We start from the raw sequence: 16,656 nt of genomic DNA on the forward strand, positions 1-16,656 counted from the left end.
TTGCAATAATAATCAACAAATTCCTTTAAAGGTTTTTAACATTTTCTTGCGATCATTAAAATTACTGGTTCAATTGTTTCAATAGCGCAACAAATCGTTAATTTCAAATAAATTTAATACTTACCTAGGTAACCAATAATCAATGTGGATCTACACCGCCACTTCAGGGCTGCGAATTTTTAATTTCAATATCAAAATACCGAGGAAAATGAATGCAACTATTAGTAAAAATCGGCATCATAGCACACCAATTGAAAAAGAAAATAACGTGCTGTACCCGAGTGAAGATTTATTTCAGATCTGCCCGTCAAAATTATTTTGGTAGTGACGAGTTCATTCACTAGGTTCTATCACGTATTGAATGGTAGCCTATGCCTCGTTGCACAGTGGGGCCATTCTGAAAAAAGACGGTCAAAAGTATTTTCTCGCCTTTCCTCACGTTTTTGAGCTAAAGTGTCTTTGGAGGAGTTACTTAAAATACTCTTTTACATCTTTTCACTTTTTCTTACAATTCGATATTAAGGGGTCAACACACTTGAAAAAACTTACCTTTTTGTAGGAACTATCTAGCAAGTTCATATGTTCAGCAAAATTGTAGAACTATTAGTTTTATCAATTTGATAAAAGGTCGTATGGTTTGCGAGATATGATTGACTTTCTGTGGTGATCCCTTAAAATCAGTTTATTAACCTTTTTGCACACAAAACTTTATCTAATTGGTTTGATATGTTCTACTAATTTTTTGATATAATCGAAATATACATATCATTATTTTTTGAAACGGTAGTTCTTTTGCAATTGACGAAAGGGCGGTAGAAGAAGGTAATGAAAAATTTAGAGTAAAGAGGAAAGAGCAGAGAGGTGAGACAGGGGGGATCAATTTTGATTCATTTGACAGTACTGTCTCAGCAGAGCAAAATTTGATGAAGTTATGTATAGGACATTTGTAGAACTAGTTATTATCTGCAAATTTGCTGAACAAAGTTTTGCTGTATCTAAAATAAGTAGGGGAGTGTCGTCGTGGTTGGGCCACGTTTTGGAATTCGCCCATAACTTTCGTTTCAAAAGGAATTTTGGAAATCTAAATACATCGTGGCAAAGGTCTAAGAATAAGGTATATTTCCGTAAAGGTTTGAACTGATTGCTTGAAAAACAAAAAAGCTATAGGCATTTACGTGAAGACAAAAAATGTTGTCATAGTGGGGCCATGTTGTACAGGTTGGGCCACCGCAGAAAATCTTAGAGATACGTATTGAAATTATACATAGAAACATGAAAAGAACGAATTCCGTGAACAACGGCTCACATAGGTACAAATACTCTATTTTTAATTGCATCTTTGCGAAATCTTGGCGATCTTGTAAAATGAATATTGCTACAATCGCCTTTTCCGAAGAATACAACTACAATGGAAAAACAACATAAATCTAGTTTTTTATCGTATTAATTTTGCTTTATTTCATCACATTTTACGTGACTGGCATTCACTAGCGATTATTGCGCTTCTGCGCTTAAAATTATGGTGGCCCAACTATGACTACTCAAGTGGCCCAACCTTTACAAATAGCGCTTTTCTAGTATTTCACCTTAGCCTTCCCAAACAGCTTACTGGAGGGGATTTTTCTACAGTCTTCGTTTGCAGCACAACACAGTTCATACATTTTCAAAATTTATTTCGATAATTGCATTTCATGAATCATTTCTTGAAGAAAAGTTTATTGCGCATGGAAAACTTTTTTTGTAAGATTTAGTCACTGAATTCAGTACGGGTGTTTTGAATACACGATTGAAACTCACAATATTGTGAAAAGTTAACTATCACAGTAAGGAGTTTTACAATGGTTGTATCATAGATATCATGAGTTACTAAAACTGTAAAATCGTGATGGCCCGACCATAACAGTGGCCCGACGATAACGACAATACCCTAACTTTGCTCGATATAGTAACTATCTAACCCTTACTACTGTGTTACCTGATTCATAACGAATATACGTTATATACAGAGGAGGGCATCGTAACTCACTAACTTTGTGGTTTTTCGTTTAATTGATCATAAATGCGAATAGAGCATACAAATATCAACTACAGTGGGATTTCGAATTTGGCATGGTTCGATTTTGGGATGGTTCGATTTTGGCATGCCTCGATTTTGGGAACAAAAGTATCCGTTTTTGGCAACACAAAATATTTCACTTAGAAAAAATATGCCTAAATATCAGTCTGTTTCCGCATACATGCTTTAAATGTTCGAACAATAATATTTTCATTGCCGTAGGATTACGTCTTACCGCAGGTTGACGGGCTTTTTAAACATAAAATGGTTGCAATCTTTGATTAATAATATTTAGTCAATTTCTAACGCATTTACATTCAATTTTTTCATATCAAAAAAGGGTTTCGATTTTGGCACGGTTTCGATTTTGGCAACATAGGTGACACGCATTTGTTACTAAATTCGAAATCCAACTGTATATACCATAAGAAATTACATGTTTACTCCAAAAATAAAAGCATGAGAGATTTTAGAATTTCGGATATAGAGATTCGTTATGAGGCAGGTAACACAGTAGTTGCGAAATATAATGATGTGTTTAAAAAGAACACTTAAAAATCAATTATACTCAATAACTGTGCACACAATTTTTTTAATGTTTTCAAATGTTTCAAATGTTCAAATGACTCTGCCAAATAAATCAAAATTGAATCAAACTGATCAGACCATCCCCGGTTAGGCTAAGAAAAGGGCTCAAACAATTAAACGATGGAGGAAAATACTTTACGGACATACAACCGGTCACTAGAGTATTCTAAATCTCCTACCTCTTGGTCAGGCAGCGGAATTGAACAATGATTGGATGGAATATATGACAGCCCATACACGGTGAACAAACTCTCACGCTTAGTGTAGGATGAAGAAGGATCTAGCGTTCGTAGTAGCTTAATCATGTTCTATACCGATGTGTTAAAAATGGGCGTCAGGACAGATGATGGAGTGACCGTACAACAAGAATTCAAGAGCAACATGTGAAAAGGGCCTATGTGGAAGTGAGAGATTCTCTTCGTGTCTCCTCTCTTCCGTTTGTCACGGCGATGCAAATACACTTAACGGATTAATACTGCATGAAACGGTTGCTGGCATTATTTGCAGCTATTGGTAACAAAAAATTGCATTGGAATGCATTCATGTCGCCGTGGTAAACGCAAGAGAGGAGACACAAAGAGAATCCCTCATTTACACATAGGCCCTTTGCACATGTTGCTCTTGAATTATGGTTATCTGAAGTTATGGAAGACTGACCAACAGATTTACAGGCAGAGATTGCTGTAATAATAAAATCGAAAACGGTAATACAGACATACCAATATCTGCGTTTTCACTGATAGCCAAGCGGCGCTTAAAGCTCTTAAATTTTCGTCAAAATTTGTCTGGCATTGCATTTGCTTCTTAAGGTAACTAAACCAGGTAAACTCGGTAAATTTGTACTGAATTTCTGGTTATATAGAGGCAAATGAACTTGCAGACGAACTAACCAGGTATGGTTCTAATTCTCCATTCACTGGTCCAGATCTATTCTGCGGGATCTCTGACGGTCTTCTAAAGAGTGAGCTGAAACATTGGGAGAGTCGAAAAGTCATGGCGAGTTGAACGGATGTACAATCGCTAAACTAATCTAAAATAAATCTAAAAAAACTATTAGTACCGTCGTGCCGGGCTTCTTTGGACAATTCTAAGCTCAAATCAAAATTTGTTAGAGAATCTTTCAAAAATTGTTTCAAAAAGCAACGCTTTTTTAATTGATCTTTACTGGCCCATCATTGACCAACAACTAAGAATAATATAGACTACAATAATATGCTTAAAATAGAGACATTTTAGCGATTTTTGTCGCGAAGCTTATGATTCATTTTCTTCTTAGACAGCTTTGCATTTGGGATAATGTTTTCCGCCTCGTTCATTGATAAGTCCGCCGGAGTGATACTTTGTCCTGCTGGAACGTTCAGCTTCCGTTTTCGTGGTTTGCTAGAATTCAAACCGACGACTTCGTCATGGTGTTTTTGCAGCGAATGAAAGAACGATGCGCCAACCAATTCCACATTAACATCCGTTTTTGGTAAACGGTTCAACAGCTCTTGACCACAAATTGGCGAAATAGAACATTTTCGGAAAGCGGTAATAAGCAAAGATTTCTGACGTGGCCGAATATCTATCAATAAGTTTTTTACAAGACTTCCGATAGTATCCTTTGGTACGGTAGGACATTTCATGCCCTTTTTAGACCGTCGCCAATTTTGAAGAATTCTTCTCCATGCCTTCTTTAACGGTCCGAAAAATGCCACATCCAGTGGTTGAGTCAAGTGGGTTGTATTAGGAGGAAGACAGATGAATCGAATGTTTCGCGATTGGCAAATTTTAAGCACTTCTAGATTGATATGAGATGACAAATTATCGCCAATTAATGCAATCGGTCCACTCAGATTGCGCACTGCTGGAAGAAAAAGGGATTTGAACCAGTCTTCGAATGTTGTGGCATCAAACCATCCGCTTTTGCTGCAACCGTATCGTGCAGATTCAGGGCCATCATTTGTCCAAGTTGACCATAAGTGCGTAGCCTTAAATACAATATTCGGCGGTAGCAGTTCTCCTGCTGCACTTCCACAGAACATAATTGATGTTGCTGCCTTGCTGGAATTTTGGATTCGTTCGAAATATTTAGTTCCACGTCTGCAAATCGACAACTTTTTTCCCGGATCGTCCGCAAGGTTTGTTTCATCATAGTTGAAAATATTCGATGGCGGAATGCCAGCCAGCGATTTTTCCAATCGAGCGATGTAATCCTTAATTAAGTTTTGGTCTATAGCGGCTCTTACCAGTTTGATATTTTGCGCAAAACGAAAAGAGAGTTCTTTATGGTCTCGTAGAAATCGGTAAACCCAGTTTTTTCCAGGCATGTTATCTTTGAAACATTCCACCGTACGCTTTTGTGCATCGAGATAATCTTTGACAGCCGCTCGGAAATCGGCTGTTCCGACTGGAAATCCCCAATCAGCTAGCACCATCATATGATTAGCAAATGCTTTCTCTTCTGCTTCGTTGAAAACAGTAGGATGCCCACAACTCCGCGGGTGCAAATCATTCAATTTGTTGTAGATAGTTGACCTCGGAATGGCATATTTTCGGGACGCTTCCGATATACCGATATTTCCTTTTCTTATAGCTTCAAGGCATTCGGACAAACTTTGTTCCGTGAAATTTCCATACTTGCGACTCCCTGCTACTCGTTTATACCTATAAACCATGATCCTATAAAGAATGAAAACAAGCATTTAAGTAATCGACCAAAATGGAGGCGTAATTGATGGGTTGTTTCAATTTTATGTAGAATATTTGTTTTCAGCAATGTATTCGAACAAATTAACAACTCTTTTTCTTACCTGACATAATAAGTGATGTTTCAACAGCAGTTGGTAATAGTTTAACAGTCGCTTTACGTGATTTCTGGCCAAAAGTTTCTCGATTGAAAAAAATTACTGCGTTGCGCAATCTACTGTTTACATGAAAAACAAATATGAGGCAAAACAAAAACGACCAAGATAATATATCATAAGGTTGGTACAAGTTTTAACTTGCGATATGTAATTGAATTAGGTACGTTGATGATATATTCTATTATTTATTGTATTGAAAATTAATTTGTCCAAAGTAGCCCTACGTATCCAAAGAAGCCCGGCACGACGGTATTAAAGCTACTCAAAAGGAGTTGAGTCTCAATAAAAGAGCTCTCAGCGCGTTCACCGGTCTTATGACTAGACATTGTCCGAGTAAATATCATCGATATCTTGGTTTCGTACATGATGTCAGTTGTCGCTTTTGTAACGCCGAGAGCGAAATCTCGGAACATTTGCTCTGCAATTGTGAAGCACTAATAGGACGCAGACTGCAGTATCTCAAAAAGAGCCTAGGGAGATCCGGTTTGCGTCGCCGATCAGGTCAACTAGATTTATGATTCAAGTCATCCCTGATTGGCACCTCCAGCGTCTAGTCTATCACGTTCTTAATAAGGGATGAAGCAGCACTTACTAAGAAAGTTTGTAGTTCATTGTTTTTTACCAAACTAGGAGATCCGCAGATTGAACTGGACTCAAACCCAACTTTTCCCATGCCCTCATATTATTCTGGTAGTTTCAAACATCGACTAATTATTGTTCTATTAACCAATGAACTTAAACCATTAACAAATGCTTAACCTTATACCTCATTTTCACGGCGAATAATTCCAATAAACCTATATGTTCTTTTTTTTAGAGTTCCTTAGGTTAGTGTTATTCTATAACTAATATACAGTCGTTAATGACTAGAGGAAGCATTATTTCAACCAGGTGATTTAACTCTTAGTGGGTTGTTGAACATTGGACGCACTTTGACATTAAACTAAATTTTAGTTCTACCCCATTCTCTTACCTTGAATTTTTTATTGTTCAAAATTTTAGTAAAGAAACGTTAACTAGTTTGAGATTTTCTAAACTTAAAAGAAAAGGTTTTGTCCTTGCTCTTGAATACAGTCATCCCACTGTGCCGGTGGGTAGATGTACGCATCTAAATATTTCGGTTACCGACCGCTGCTGGATAAACGAAAAACAACAAACACCGCCGTGTGACCGATATTACGTGTTCATTCAACTCCAACGTAATCAAAACGTTTACGTTACTCGGACATTATTATGTACCTATATTATTCAAATCAATTCAAATCATATGATATATAAATACATATAATGGGATATCGCGTGTCTATGAAACAGAAAAATCAATATAGGTATTTTCTCCAAAACAGAAGTTCAAACTAGCGCTATTAGAATTGGTTTTAGAAGGAAGGCTATTAAAAAGATATCATGTAGCCCTGTTGCCATGATTCGCGGCTTAAGAGGAGTACGTTGTCTTTTCCTAATATTTGAAAAACCTTTACATCTATTTCAATCTGATTGATAGATAAGTAGAGTCAACTTACGACTGTCGACAATTTGAAAATCACGTTATATTGATTGCATCTAATTTTTTTTCTTGTAAATTTAATTCAATGATTCAATCAAAACTGTCCAATATAACAATATAGTTGTGGAGTAACAGATTTAAAAACACTCTAACTTTCGTTTTTATACAGATGTTTTTCGGAATAAAATCCAACAAAAGTTCAAACAAAATATTAACCTCAAAACTAGTAGATAGATATGACGGTTCCAAACAAATTCATTCCGGTCGTGTTGAACACAATTTTACCGCGTACACAACAACATTTGATGCATAAATTTCCACCGGCATGGTGACGACACACGATTTATTTACCGGGTAGAACCAGTTTTATGTTGTCTGGGTGGCCACTAAGAAAACTAGACAGTTTTTTTTATCACCAAGCCCACACCAGGCAAACTGAATACTGTCACCGACGCGTCGTCACATACGTCGCAGTGTGCATGGGGAGCAGACTGCTACGCCATCCATTACCTTCTCAAGCGCTTCCGCTCCCCTTCTGTCGTAGAAGTTTAGAATCGAATGGGTGTGAAACCGCGATCGACTTTCCCCCTAGCATCCTGCCACACATCTGAATGAAAACAGTGTAGCATTTACAGTGGTTCCCTATAAAATAGACTAGATCTCTGTGTTTACATTTGAATTTTGTCCAGAAAAACATTATTGGATACCACCACGTTTTCCGTAGGGTAGATTCGCTGCAGATGTCACACTAACGGGGGGAAACTGTAGTTGTTCGAATGTATTCCTCTCCCGTAGCATAACACAACCCATTGTGGCTGGGGCTGCACGAGCACATGAAAAGCGTCGCGTTTTTTCGCCATAACAGAACACGTCGTATCGACGGACAGCAGCAGTAGTGACTAGTGAGAGCGCGCCTCTGTAGTGGCGCACATTTTATAATATCATTGTCAAATCGCGAGTACCCTCCATGCGCAACCACTTAGTATTGCTCGAAGCGGCCAACAGGTATCGTCGTTTGTGTGGCGATAGAAGCCTCTAGATTGCGTTTCGACCGACAATTATTGGTGCTTAAATTGTCCGTCCGCCCGTTTGTATCGCGCAAAAATGACGCCAAGCCTAGCTTCCGTGTGTGCTTTATTTCGGTGTGCTTGACGACTAGGAAGAATAGCGACGTGTCGAATCGTGACCGTGACGTGAAATGACGTGAATGAGTTTTCATCCAACTTCGTGTTCTACTGAAATACAGTATTTAATTGCAACTGAGATTTACGGCCCGAAAACACGGCTGGCTCCAGTGCCGATACTTGTATTACCACTACAGCAAGTCGCAGACGGGAAGAAAAGTTACATTTCTATGCTGGTATATTTTTCACAACTATCTCGAGACAAGAAGAAGAACTTGGATTTAAAATTTGTGTACTTATTACTTATTTAATCGTTGAATGAGTTGTTGATTTACGAATGGGTTAAGCCGGATGAAACCGCGAATGGCGAAGAAAATAAATTAGAAGAGAACGTATTTGCAAACCTCTGCTGCAAGACAGACAGAGTTGTTCCACACATTGAATGAAAAACAGGATTGCGAAGGTGGTAGCTTTAGCGCAGAAAGAACGTCAGTCGATTCTGTGGTGCGTATTTACTGTTGCAGCAGCAGTGGTACGAGCTATAACTGAAGACAAGCTAATATTGTGGGGTCACCGGTGTGGCAGAACAGACTCCATGGTTGTGGGGGTAAATTCGAATATGGCATTTTGATAGCTTAGTTCCACATTCGTGGATTCATTCAAAATGGTGATCTTAAATAAATTACAATAATCCCGGCATAACAATGTTTTCTCTCTTGATACCTTGAGAGCATGTTTTCTAGACTCGTTGAAAAGTCTTTACAATATAGTAGAATACCTACTAAAGAAATAGGGCACGGTAGGGTATTTTCAGCAAGCGATGGCATCTATATTTTCGGCCTATGGCCTAGTTCTAGTGGAAGAACAGGTGGTTTTGACGTTCTTTGAATAAAAATAGTAAATTACTTACAATCTTGAGAAAATAGTTATAACATATTAAAATTGTATGTCGACAAAGTATTTTTCTTGGCGAAAGAAAAGGCAAATAGGCTTAATTTAGGTACCTGCTGAAAATACCCTCGTACCCTACCTAAAATATCGTCTGGGCGTATTAGAAGTTATTCTAAACAGTAGACGATAAAAAATCGGCGCTAATTTGCCCCATAATTTGACCACAGTAAGCAAACCGGAATATTCACACCTGCAGTGCTCGCACACCACAGCGCCAATTTGTGCGCAATCACTGCCTAGCCGGTGTCCTCCCCAATCAGTAATAGCTCGTCCCACTTACCCGCTGCGTGATAAGATAGGGAATTTCGCCTGAAAAATGATTCAATTTATGTTTTTTCTTTTTTTTGTGCGTATGCTAAAGAGAACTTGTTTGTGTATGTGCATTTAACAGCACCCAAAGTGTCGAAATAAATTGGAAAATCATGTACCGCGAAAGGCGCGACAAAGTAGTGTTCACTGTATTTTTCGTGTAAAGTGTGCAAGTGAAAGGAATTTCGCAGTCAAAAGTAAGAAAACTCCTCAATTAACTGCTTAACCAAAACTGACGCTTCAAACCACGGTAGATGGTTCGCTGTAAATGCAAATCATTTTTCAATCCGAACCGCACCAAGTAGACTAACAAACTAGAATCTGATACTGGTAAGGCAGTAAAATAGTTCAGACTATTTTACGGAATACGGATTTAAGGCAGCGCTAGAGGGTCTGAATTGTTTCGAGATACCCAAAGTATAATGAGAAGGAGTTGTCTGAAGAGCGCACGGAAGGACTTTTTCAAATCGGTTTGTGAATAAATATTTTTTTCGCTTATGTTCTATGGGAACCAAATAGAAGCTTTTACGCAAGAAACAAAATATAAACAAATTTGTTCGCGCTTTGATGTTCAATAAATGTCGAATGGTTTGTAACTAACACATCACGAAGATAAACAGCGATCATTCTCATCTCGTGTTTTATGTTCCGTTGCTAACGTTGCTTCGCACCGTATTACTATTTTTCTTTTTTGTTTAACCAAAAGATGTGTACCGCCAATAATGGAGCGTGTTTTATTACGTTTATAATCTATGTGTTCAGTTGTTTCTATACATCACATATCGCCCTACCGATGGAATGCAAAATTTACCCCTAACAGTAAACATCATACTAACATCTTCAAACGTTTTCCCGTACGCTTGTACGAATTCAACGCCTTCAGTTTTTATGTTACGTCGCAGTGACGAATAAAACGATAAGAACACGCCCCCAAAGCAAAGCAAAAATCTATCGTAAAAATAAACTACAAACGTTATAATCCACCGTTTTACATTTGCAGTACATACAATTAGATAACAAATTTGACTCTATAAAAAGGTTACACCTATAAACTGAAACAAACAAAAAAATGATCATATATTTCATCACATTTTATGATTTGCGGTAAAAAAGAAGTAAAACATTTAGGTGTAAAATGTATGATGAACTGTTCATCGCTGGCTTATAGTATTAAATATATATATTAAATATATAAATTAAATATATAGTGAAGTTTAATACTATAAAACTTTAGTACTATAATAATTAAAGTGTAGCTTTTTCGTGTAGTCAAAAATGTTTTACTATCTGCCCCATAATTATAATAACGGTTGGCAACTAAAATTTTGGATTTTTTTTTCTCAAGCTGTCAAAAACAGACAAAAATACATGAAGAAGATCTGATCTGTTCGGTGAAGCTTTCATTTGACGTCGAAACAGGAGCGTTGTACGGCCGTCATGTCAACTTTGCGAATGCATCTCTTGATTCTACCAATCAACTGTTTGCAATTCGTGGCTCTCCGGTTATTTTTGTACACCAAGGATCTCAAAATCCTGAAGAAATCCTCGATTGGGCACACTGATACAGATTTTTCGGGTCGTGGTTTTTGGGTAAAAATGGGATCGAATGGGTAGTCAGGAACGATTGTGTTTTTTGGCGTCATGCGATGATGCTCTATCCGGCCAAAACACGTAGGGGAAAAGTGTATAATGTGCCCCCCCTAAGAATAAATGGATATATCTCCGTTATACTTCCCCAAATTAACGTTACAACTACGTGTATATGTTGGTACTTAAACTGACAACCAATTGCAATTGTTTATTTCATTTAGTATTGTGGAATAAACATGCTAGGAATTATTTAATAAAAGCACCTAAATGTTGTGTTTCTCGTCTGCGCGGGGTAAAATGCCCCACCTGCGGTATAATATGCCCAATGCGGTAATTTGAGTATTTCTACCAGTGACAGACCAACTCTATTTTGTAGAAAGTAAAACTATTTCCTTTGTTTTGCAAAATATCGTTATTTTATGTAAAATAAACCTAGTTTCGGCCTTCTGGTGCACTTTTTCTTTTCTGCATGGGGCAAATTATACGCAGCTGTGGCGTTTTGTACCGGGTAGTTGAATTACCTAGAATTTGGACGTTGGTAATAAATTATTCCCACCACGGTTACTCTACAATACTAATTGAATTAAATAATGGCAATCGACTTCAACTTAGATCTGTTTACATAGTTTTAAAGCCACATTTGCAAGGGGGGCAAATTGCACCACCGCAAGTGGGGCATTTTGGCCTGCTTTTACTTATTTGAAAAAATATTAAATGTTAAAGCAAGTCAAGCGTTTCATACCGTTATTTTTAGCAGGGATGTCATTTTGAAGTTCACTTTACGCAATCGAATCGCAACAACCGGTTATTTACAGATTTTGACAAGAAAATAGCTTATGGAAACGACGCGAAAAGTTACATCGGAAGCTGCTCAAAAACAAATTTATTTTTGTTTTGTTTTTACAGCATGTGACAACTGTCATACTTGTATAGTAGGCTAGTTCCATCAAATACTATGGTTTCTGGGTGGTTTTGCATTTTAATTTCGCTTGTTTAGCGAAAAACGAAGGGGGGGCACATTGGCCACGGGGGGCACGTTATACATAATTCCCCTATTGTCAATCTGCATGATGTTTTTGTAGAAACAGGATCAAAATTTTCTTCAAACATTCGTCTGGTGCATCTTAATTGATAGTCAAACCAGAGGGCTTGCTGATGAAGAAACGAGAAAAAGAAGGATGTCTTTCTGCGTCCATAATTTTGGCTGCTCTTCCACTACCTTGCTTGCGAATAGTTGTAGGGTATCTTAGGATATGGTGCCGCAACATATTTGCTTTTTAAATGTTGTACCGTATTCTTTTTTTCGAGATTTCTGTTGCAGTTCGTAGAAATGTACAACGCGCTCCCGAAATGCTTCTTGTTTCGACACCATTTTTAGTACAACTGGGCAAGCATAAACAAAACAAAAAATATTTAAAAAAAAAAAAGGAGAGAGAGAGTTAACACATCATACATTCTTTTATTTCTCTCTGAGCGCGTTTGTTGTTGAGCATAACGGCCGCGAAATAAATCCAAAATTTTAGTTGCCACCCGTTAGAACCATAAAATATATGTCTTTTTTGACAAAATAATTTTATTTTATTGAGCTCCTTTTTTGTCGGTATACATTTTAATATTTAGAACAAAATAAGTAACTTATTTGCCTACTTCAAAAGTCTTTTTTTTTAATTAACAGCAGGATTGCTGCACTCAGTTACGTTCATTTGTCTTTATTGTTTCACAGAAGCAAAATCTGTAAGAGTTATGTATGAAACATTTGGAGAACCGAGTGTAATCTACTATCTTTCTGAATGGAATACTGCCTTTTTTCATTTTCTACTGATCTTGGTCTGTAAGCTGTGTTGTTAATAAATAAACATTCGTTTGCCAATGAAAAAGTTACAGTATTACTACAGCGTAAATACAAGAAATAATACGGAATTCTTATCAGGAAGATTGTAGACAACACTCAGCTCTTACTTTACTATACTTTTTCGGAGACAATCCTCTCATCCGGCATCCTTGCTACGTGGGCATCTATAGCAAACTGCTCTGTTCTAGTCGCCTCACAATATCCGCATCTTTCTATACATGGTTCATGCGAATGCGCCACACTCCTTATTCTAATATGCCGCCAAGAATTGATCGCCTGATCTTATGCTCAAAAACACCACGAGCTCGTCGGTCGCTCTCTTTCAACGTCCACGCTTTATGACCGTAAAGTAGAGTACCACCGGGAGAATTACCGTCTTATAGAGCGCGAGTTTTGTGCGGAGTTGTTGGCTACGGGACCTCAGCTGGCTACGTAATTTGTAGAAGACCCTATTGGTAGCCGCTATCCGCTTTTTTAATTCACAGCTCACATTGTTGTCCCATGTCACTAACGTAAACGTGGGTAAACAAATTCGTCGACCACTTTAAAAGTAACTCCATTTATCACCACCGTAGTTCCAACACTTGAAACCACCTAACGTCACAAACGAGTCTGATGTCTTACCCGCTATCCTGATGCTTGATTTTGAACCTAATCAGTTTTGTTGGAAAACCATATTCAAGCATAATCCGCCACAGCTCATTTCGTTTAACAGAATCGTACGCCGCCTTGAAGTCTGTAAATAAATGATGAATCTGCAAGCTTAATTTCCGGAATTTACCCAGGGTTTATCGCAAGGTGGACATTTGGTCCGTCGTGGAGCGTCCCTCTCGAAAAGAGCACTGGTATTCGCCAATAAAGGTTTCCTGCAACGGCCTTAGTCTCAGAAACAGGATGCGAGAGAGAATTTTGTATTCAGAATTGAGGAGAGTAATGCCTCGGTAATTACCAATTGACTGAAGTTTTTAAAGCGTCCTAATGAAATACGAAGATTGAAATTAAAGCAACCTTTTTTTCATTATTGAATTCCACTATTAATTTTATTCACGACATATAGGGGAGAGTAGTCAACAGTGAGACAACAGGAACAGTGAGTCAACGGGAATAGCTACGTCATAAAATATCCAAGATCCATGATATTTTCATGCAAAGTCAAGCTTGTGAACCTATATTGCATAATGTAGTTTGAGAAAAAGTTGTTGATTTTTTAACATATTTTTCAACAAAAATTAGTTTTGGGGAGTCAAAGTAAATTTTGTTGCAATCATTTTCAAGTGATTTTCAACAACAAAATGCATATTAAATTAAAATTAAAATTACTGCATGGTATCACATACTAATAAGAGTAAATATTTGAAAAAATATGACAATCGAATTGTTTGCTAACTCCGCTAGTTCACTATTTTTCATAAAACATTCCTATTGGCAACGGTGAGACACAGAGTCGTGGGTAACACTGAGACATAGCTTTTGCCATGCAAATTTTTTAAATTTTTTTTTTGTTCAATAGCAAATCAATCCATAGGAATTGACTGTAAATGAATTCTGAAGTGTAAGTTAAGAGTCAGATGTCCAGGATTTGTCCTCTATATGAGCATAAATGTATGTGTGAAAATAATCGGAATTTTCAATCATACCCATAATAATGTATGCTTTATAGAGACAATAAACAACACGACACAATAAACATGTTCTTTATTACCCAAAAATATGGTTTAAATCGATTTCAAATTGGTGTCTCAGTATGCAATACTCGTTGTCTCACTCTTCCCACCTATTGGTTAACAGTGAGACAAAAATACACCTCCACGTTTGTGGTTGTAACTAACTTAGCTTATAACCAAAACGGCTGAAACTTTTTTTCAGGTAACTAGAAGGATATACCTTTCAAATAGATTGAAGAGCGCGTTGGTAGCTATCATCAGAAAAAATTTAAAATTTTTGTAAAAAAAATGTCTCACTGTCGACGTCTCTCCCCTACGTATTTCGCCTACGAGTTGCAACTTCGAACAAGTTCGAACACAGCAAGTCAACCACTTTTGTTGACAGTTGACTATGATATGACGTCTATTTGACACACACAAATGCAACAATAATCAGATATTCACACAGGTAAAATGGAAACCTTATTTGTATAATGTCGCATACAATATCATGCATACGGTAACCTCCCCCACCCTCTTGAAGGAGGCGCCTTATTACTCGTTGTTGTAAGGTGAATTCAGTGATGCAGGAAGATCCCACAGGCTCGGACACGTATCCATATTTTCCAATAAATTTAATGTGAAAATGTGATAGAAACTCAGAGTTTAACTGATTTTTAGTCCCTCATTCCTGTTTGGGATGCACAAAATAATTTATCGCTTGAGTAAGCGGATTATTTCTCAAATATCGAACAGAATACTGCCGTGGGCGAAATAGGCAACAGATTAGTTAGTCAATATGTCACTAGAGTTGTGATGACATCTCGCGAACTTAAGCTTAATTCAAACTCGAATAAACAAAGCAAATCTTCTTTTTAGATAATTTCCAAAGCAGTCGTTTAATGGTTTCTATTGGTAGTTTAGGAGATCCACTTAGCATTTCTTGTTCACAACGGGACTATGTCTGTACCAAATCGGGAATGAGAAAATGACGGTGCAGTGAAAAATAATTTGTCGTCGGTCTTCAAATTAAGCCTGGTAGCTAGCAGCTCTGAACACATTTTTTTTCTATTTTGTGCGTGGGTAAGTCTGTCGGCAACGATGACACTGATGCAATAATTTGTAATCCCGCAATTTCCGATACAACCGAGTAAAATGATGACAAATTTGACTGATTTCAAGATGTTTTGTTTTCTTTTGCATTCTTTAGCAAGCAAGATTTACCACCGAGACGTGGTGCTAAAATTAGTTTAGCGGCCAATGCACAGTGGGGCGACTCCATACAAATGCTGGCCAAGCAAAAAAATCTCTTTAAATCAAGGATAATATGTGGTTCTTAAGTAATTTTGGGGTGCTGAGTCCGAATTTCAGATTTATTTTGCATTAGAACGTATATTTTTTGTGCTAGGGAGAATTTTCGACTATTTTTCAAGTATTTTTTAAGTATAATGACGTATAAGATATGAGGGTCATTTGGAAAATTATTGCAAATGGATTTTTATAGGATAAAACATTATATAAAACAATACAAAGCAAGTATGAGCTTTAATAATCAACACAAAATCCATGTGAGTTAATATTAATCAAAAATCAAAACTTTTCCCCTTATTAGTTTTCTTGATCTTCTTTATCTCCTTCTTCTTTTTCTTCTTCTTCTTCTTCTTCTTCTTCTTCCTCTTCTTCTTCTTCTCCTTCTGCAGAATCATCCGTTTCACGTTTCGTCTTCAATAGTAATATTGCGTTCTCAGAAAGATTTTAACCTTTATTCGGAGGAATAAGAAGACGAATAATTCTATCACGATTTGTATTTTCACACTCATTTTTGCATGTAAAATATTGTCTTGTATTTTTATCACTATTTTTAGCATAAGGCAATAACCTTATTTTCGTGAGGGTCAATACCGGTATAGTGGCTAGCATTCATGCCTCTCACACTGAGGACCGTGGTTCAATTCCCAACCCCGCAGAAGTCACGAATGACCCGAGTTGTTGAAGTGACTATAATTAAACAAAAAAACTTATTTTTGTGCTTCTTCTGTCATTCGTCCTATCAGCAATATGGTTGTCTAGATTCATTTATGACCGCGAATTCAAATTCTTTGCATTGCAGTGACGTATTATATAAGGACTATACCCTGACATAAAGGTTTTTGGTATACAAACAATAAGTTTCGAATTTTTCTGAAATAATGT

The 16,656-nt window shown here is 37.2% G+C and overlaps 1 protein-coding gene across 10 annotated transcripts in view; it reads left to right on the forward strand.

Moving 5' to 3' along the window:
• Window positions 1–16,656, forward strand: part of LOC128738902 (NAD(+) hydrolase sarm1) — a 95,480-nt gene that overhangs the window by 38,416 nt on the left and 40,408 nt on the right. The window contains exons 1-2 of one of the 10 annotated variants that reach the window (XM_053834370.1): window positions 8,032–8,622; window positions 9,431–9,848. The exons of 3 other annotated variants lie outside the window; for them this stretch is intronic. In XM_053834370.1, coding sequence (XP_053690345.1) covers window positions 9,801–9,848 — 48 coding nt within the window. In that variant the 5' untranslated portion in view covers window positions 8,032–8,622; window positions 9,431–9,800. Of the gene's footprint in view, window positions 1–8,031; window positions 8,623–9,430; window positions 9,849–13,717; window positions 13,762–16,656 lie in introns of those variants that run through there. 6 more of the 10 variants (XM_053834374.1, XM_053834371.1, XM_053834372.1 and 3 more) reach the window with 6 other exon arrangements.

Source organism: Sabethes cyaneus, chromosome 2, assembly GCF_943734655.1.
Source record: "Sabethes cyaneus chromosome 2, idSabCyanKW18_F2, whole genome shotgun sequence".
Classification (NCBI taxonomy): domain Eukaryota; kingdom Metazoa; phylum Arthropoda; class Insecta; order Diptera; family Culicidae; genus Sabethes; species Sabethes cyaneus.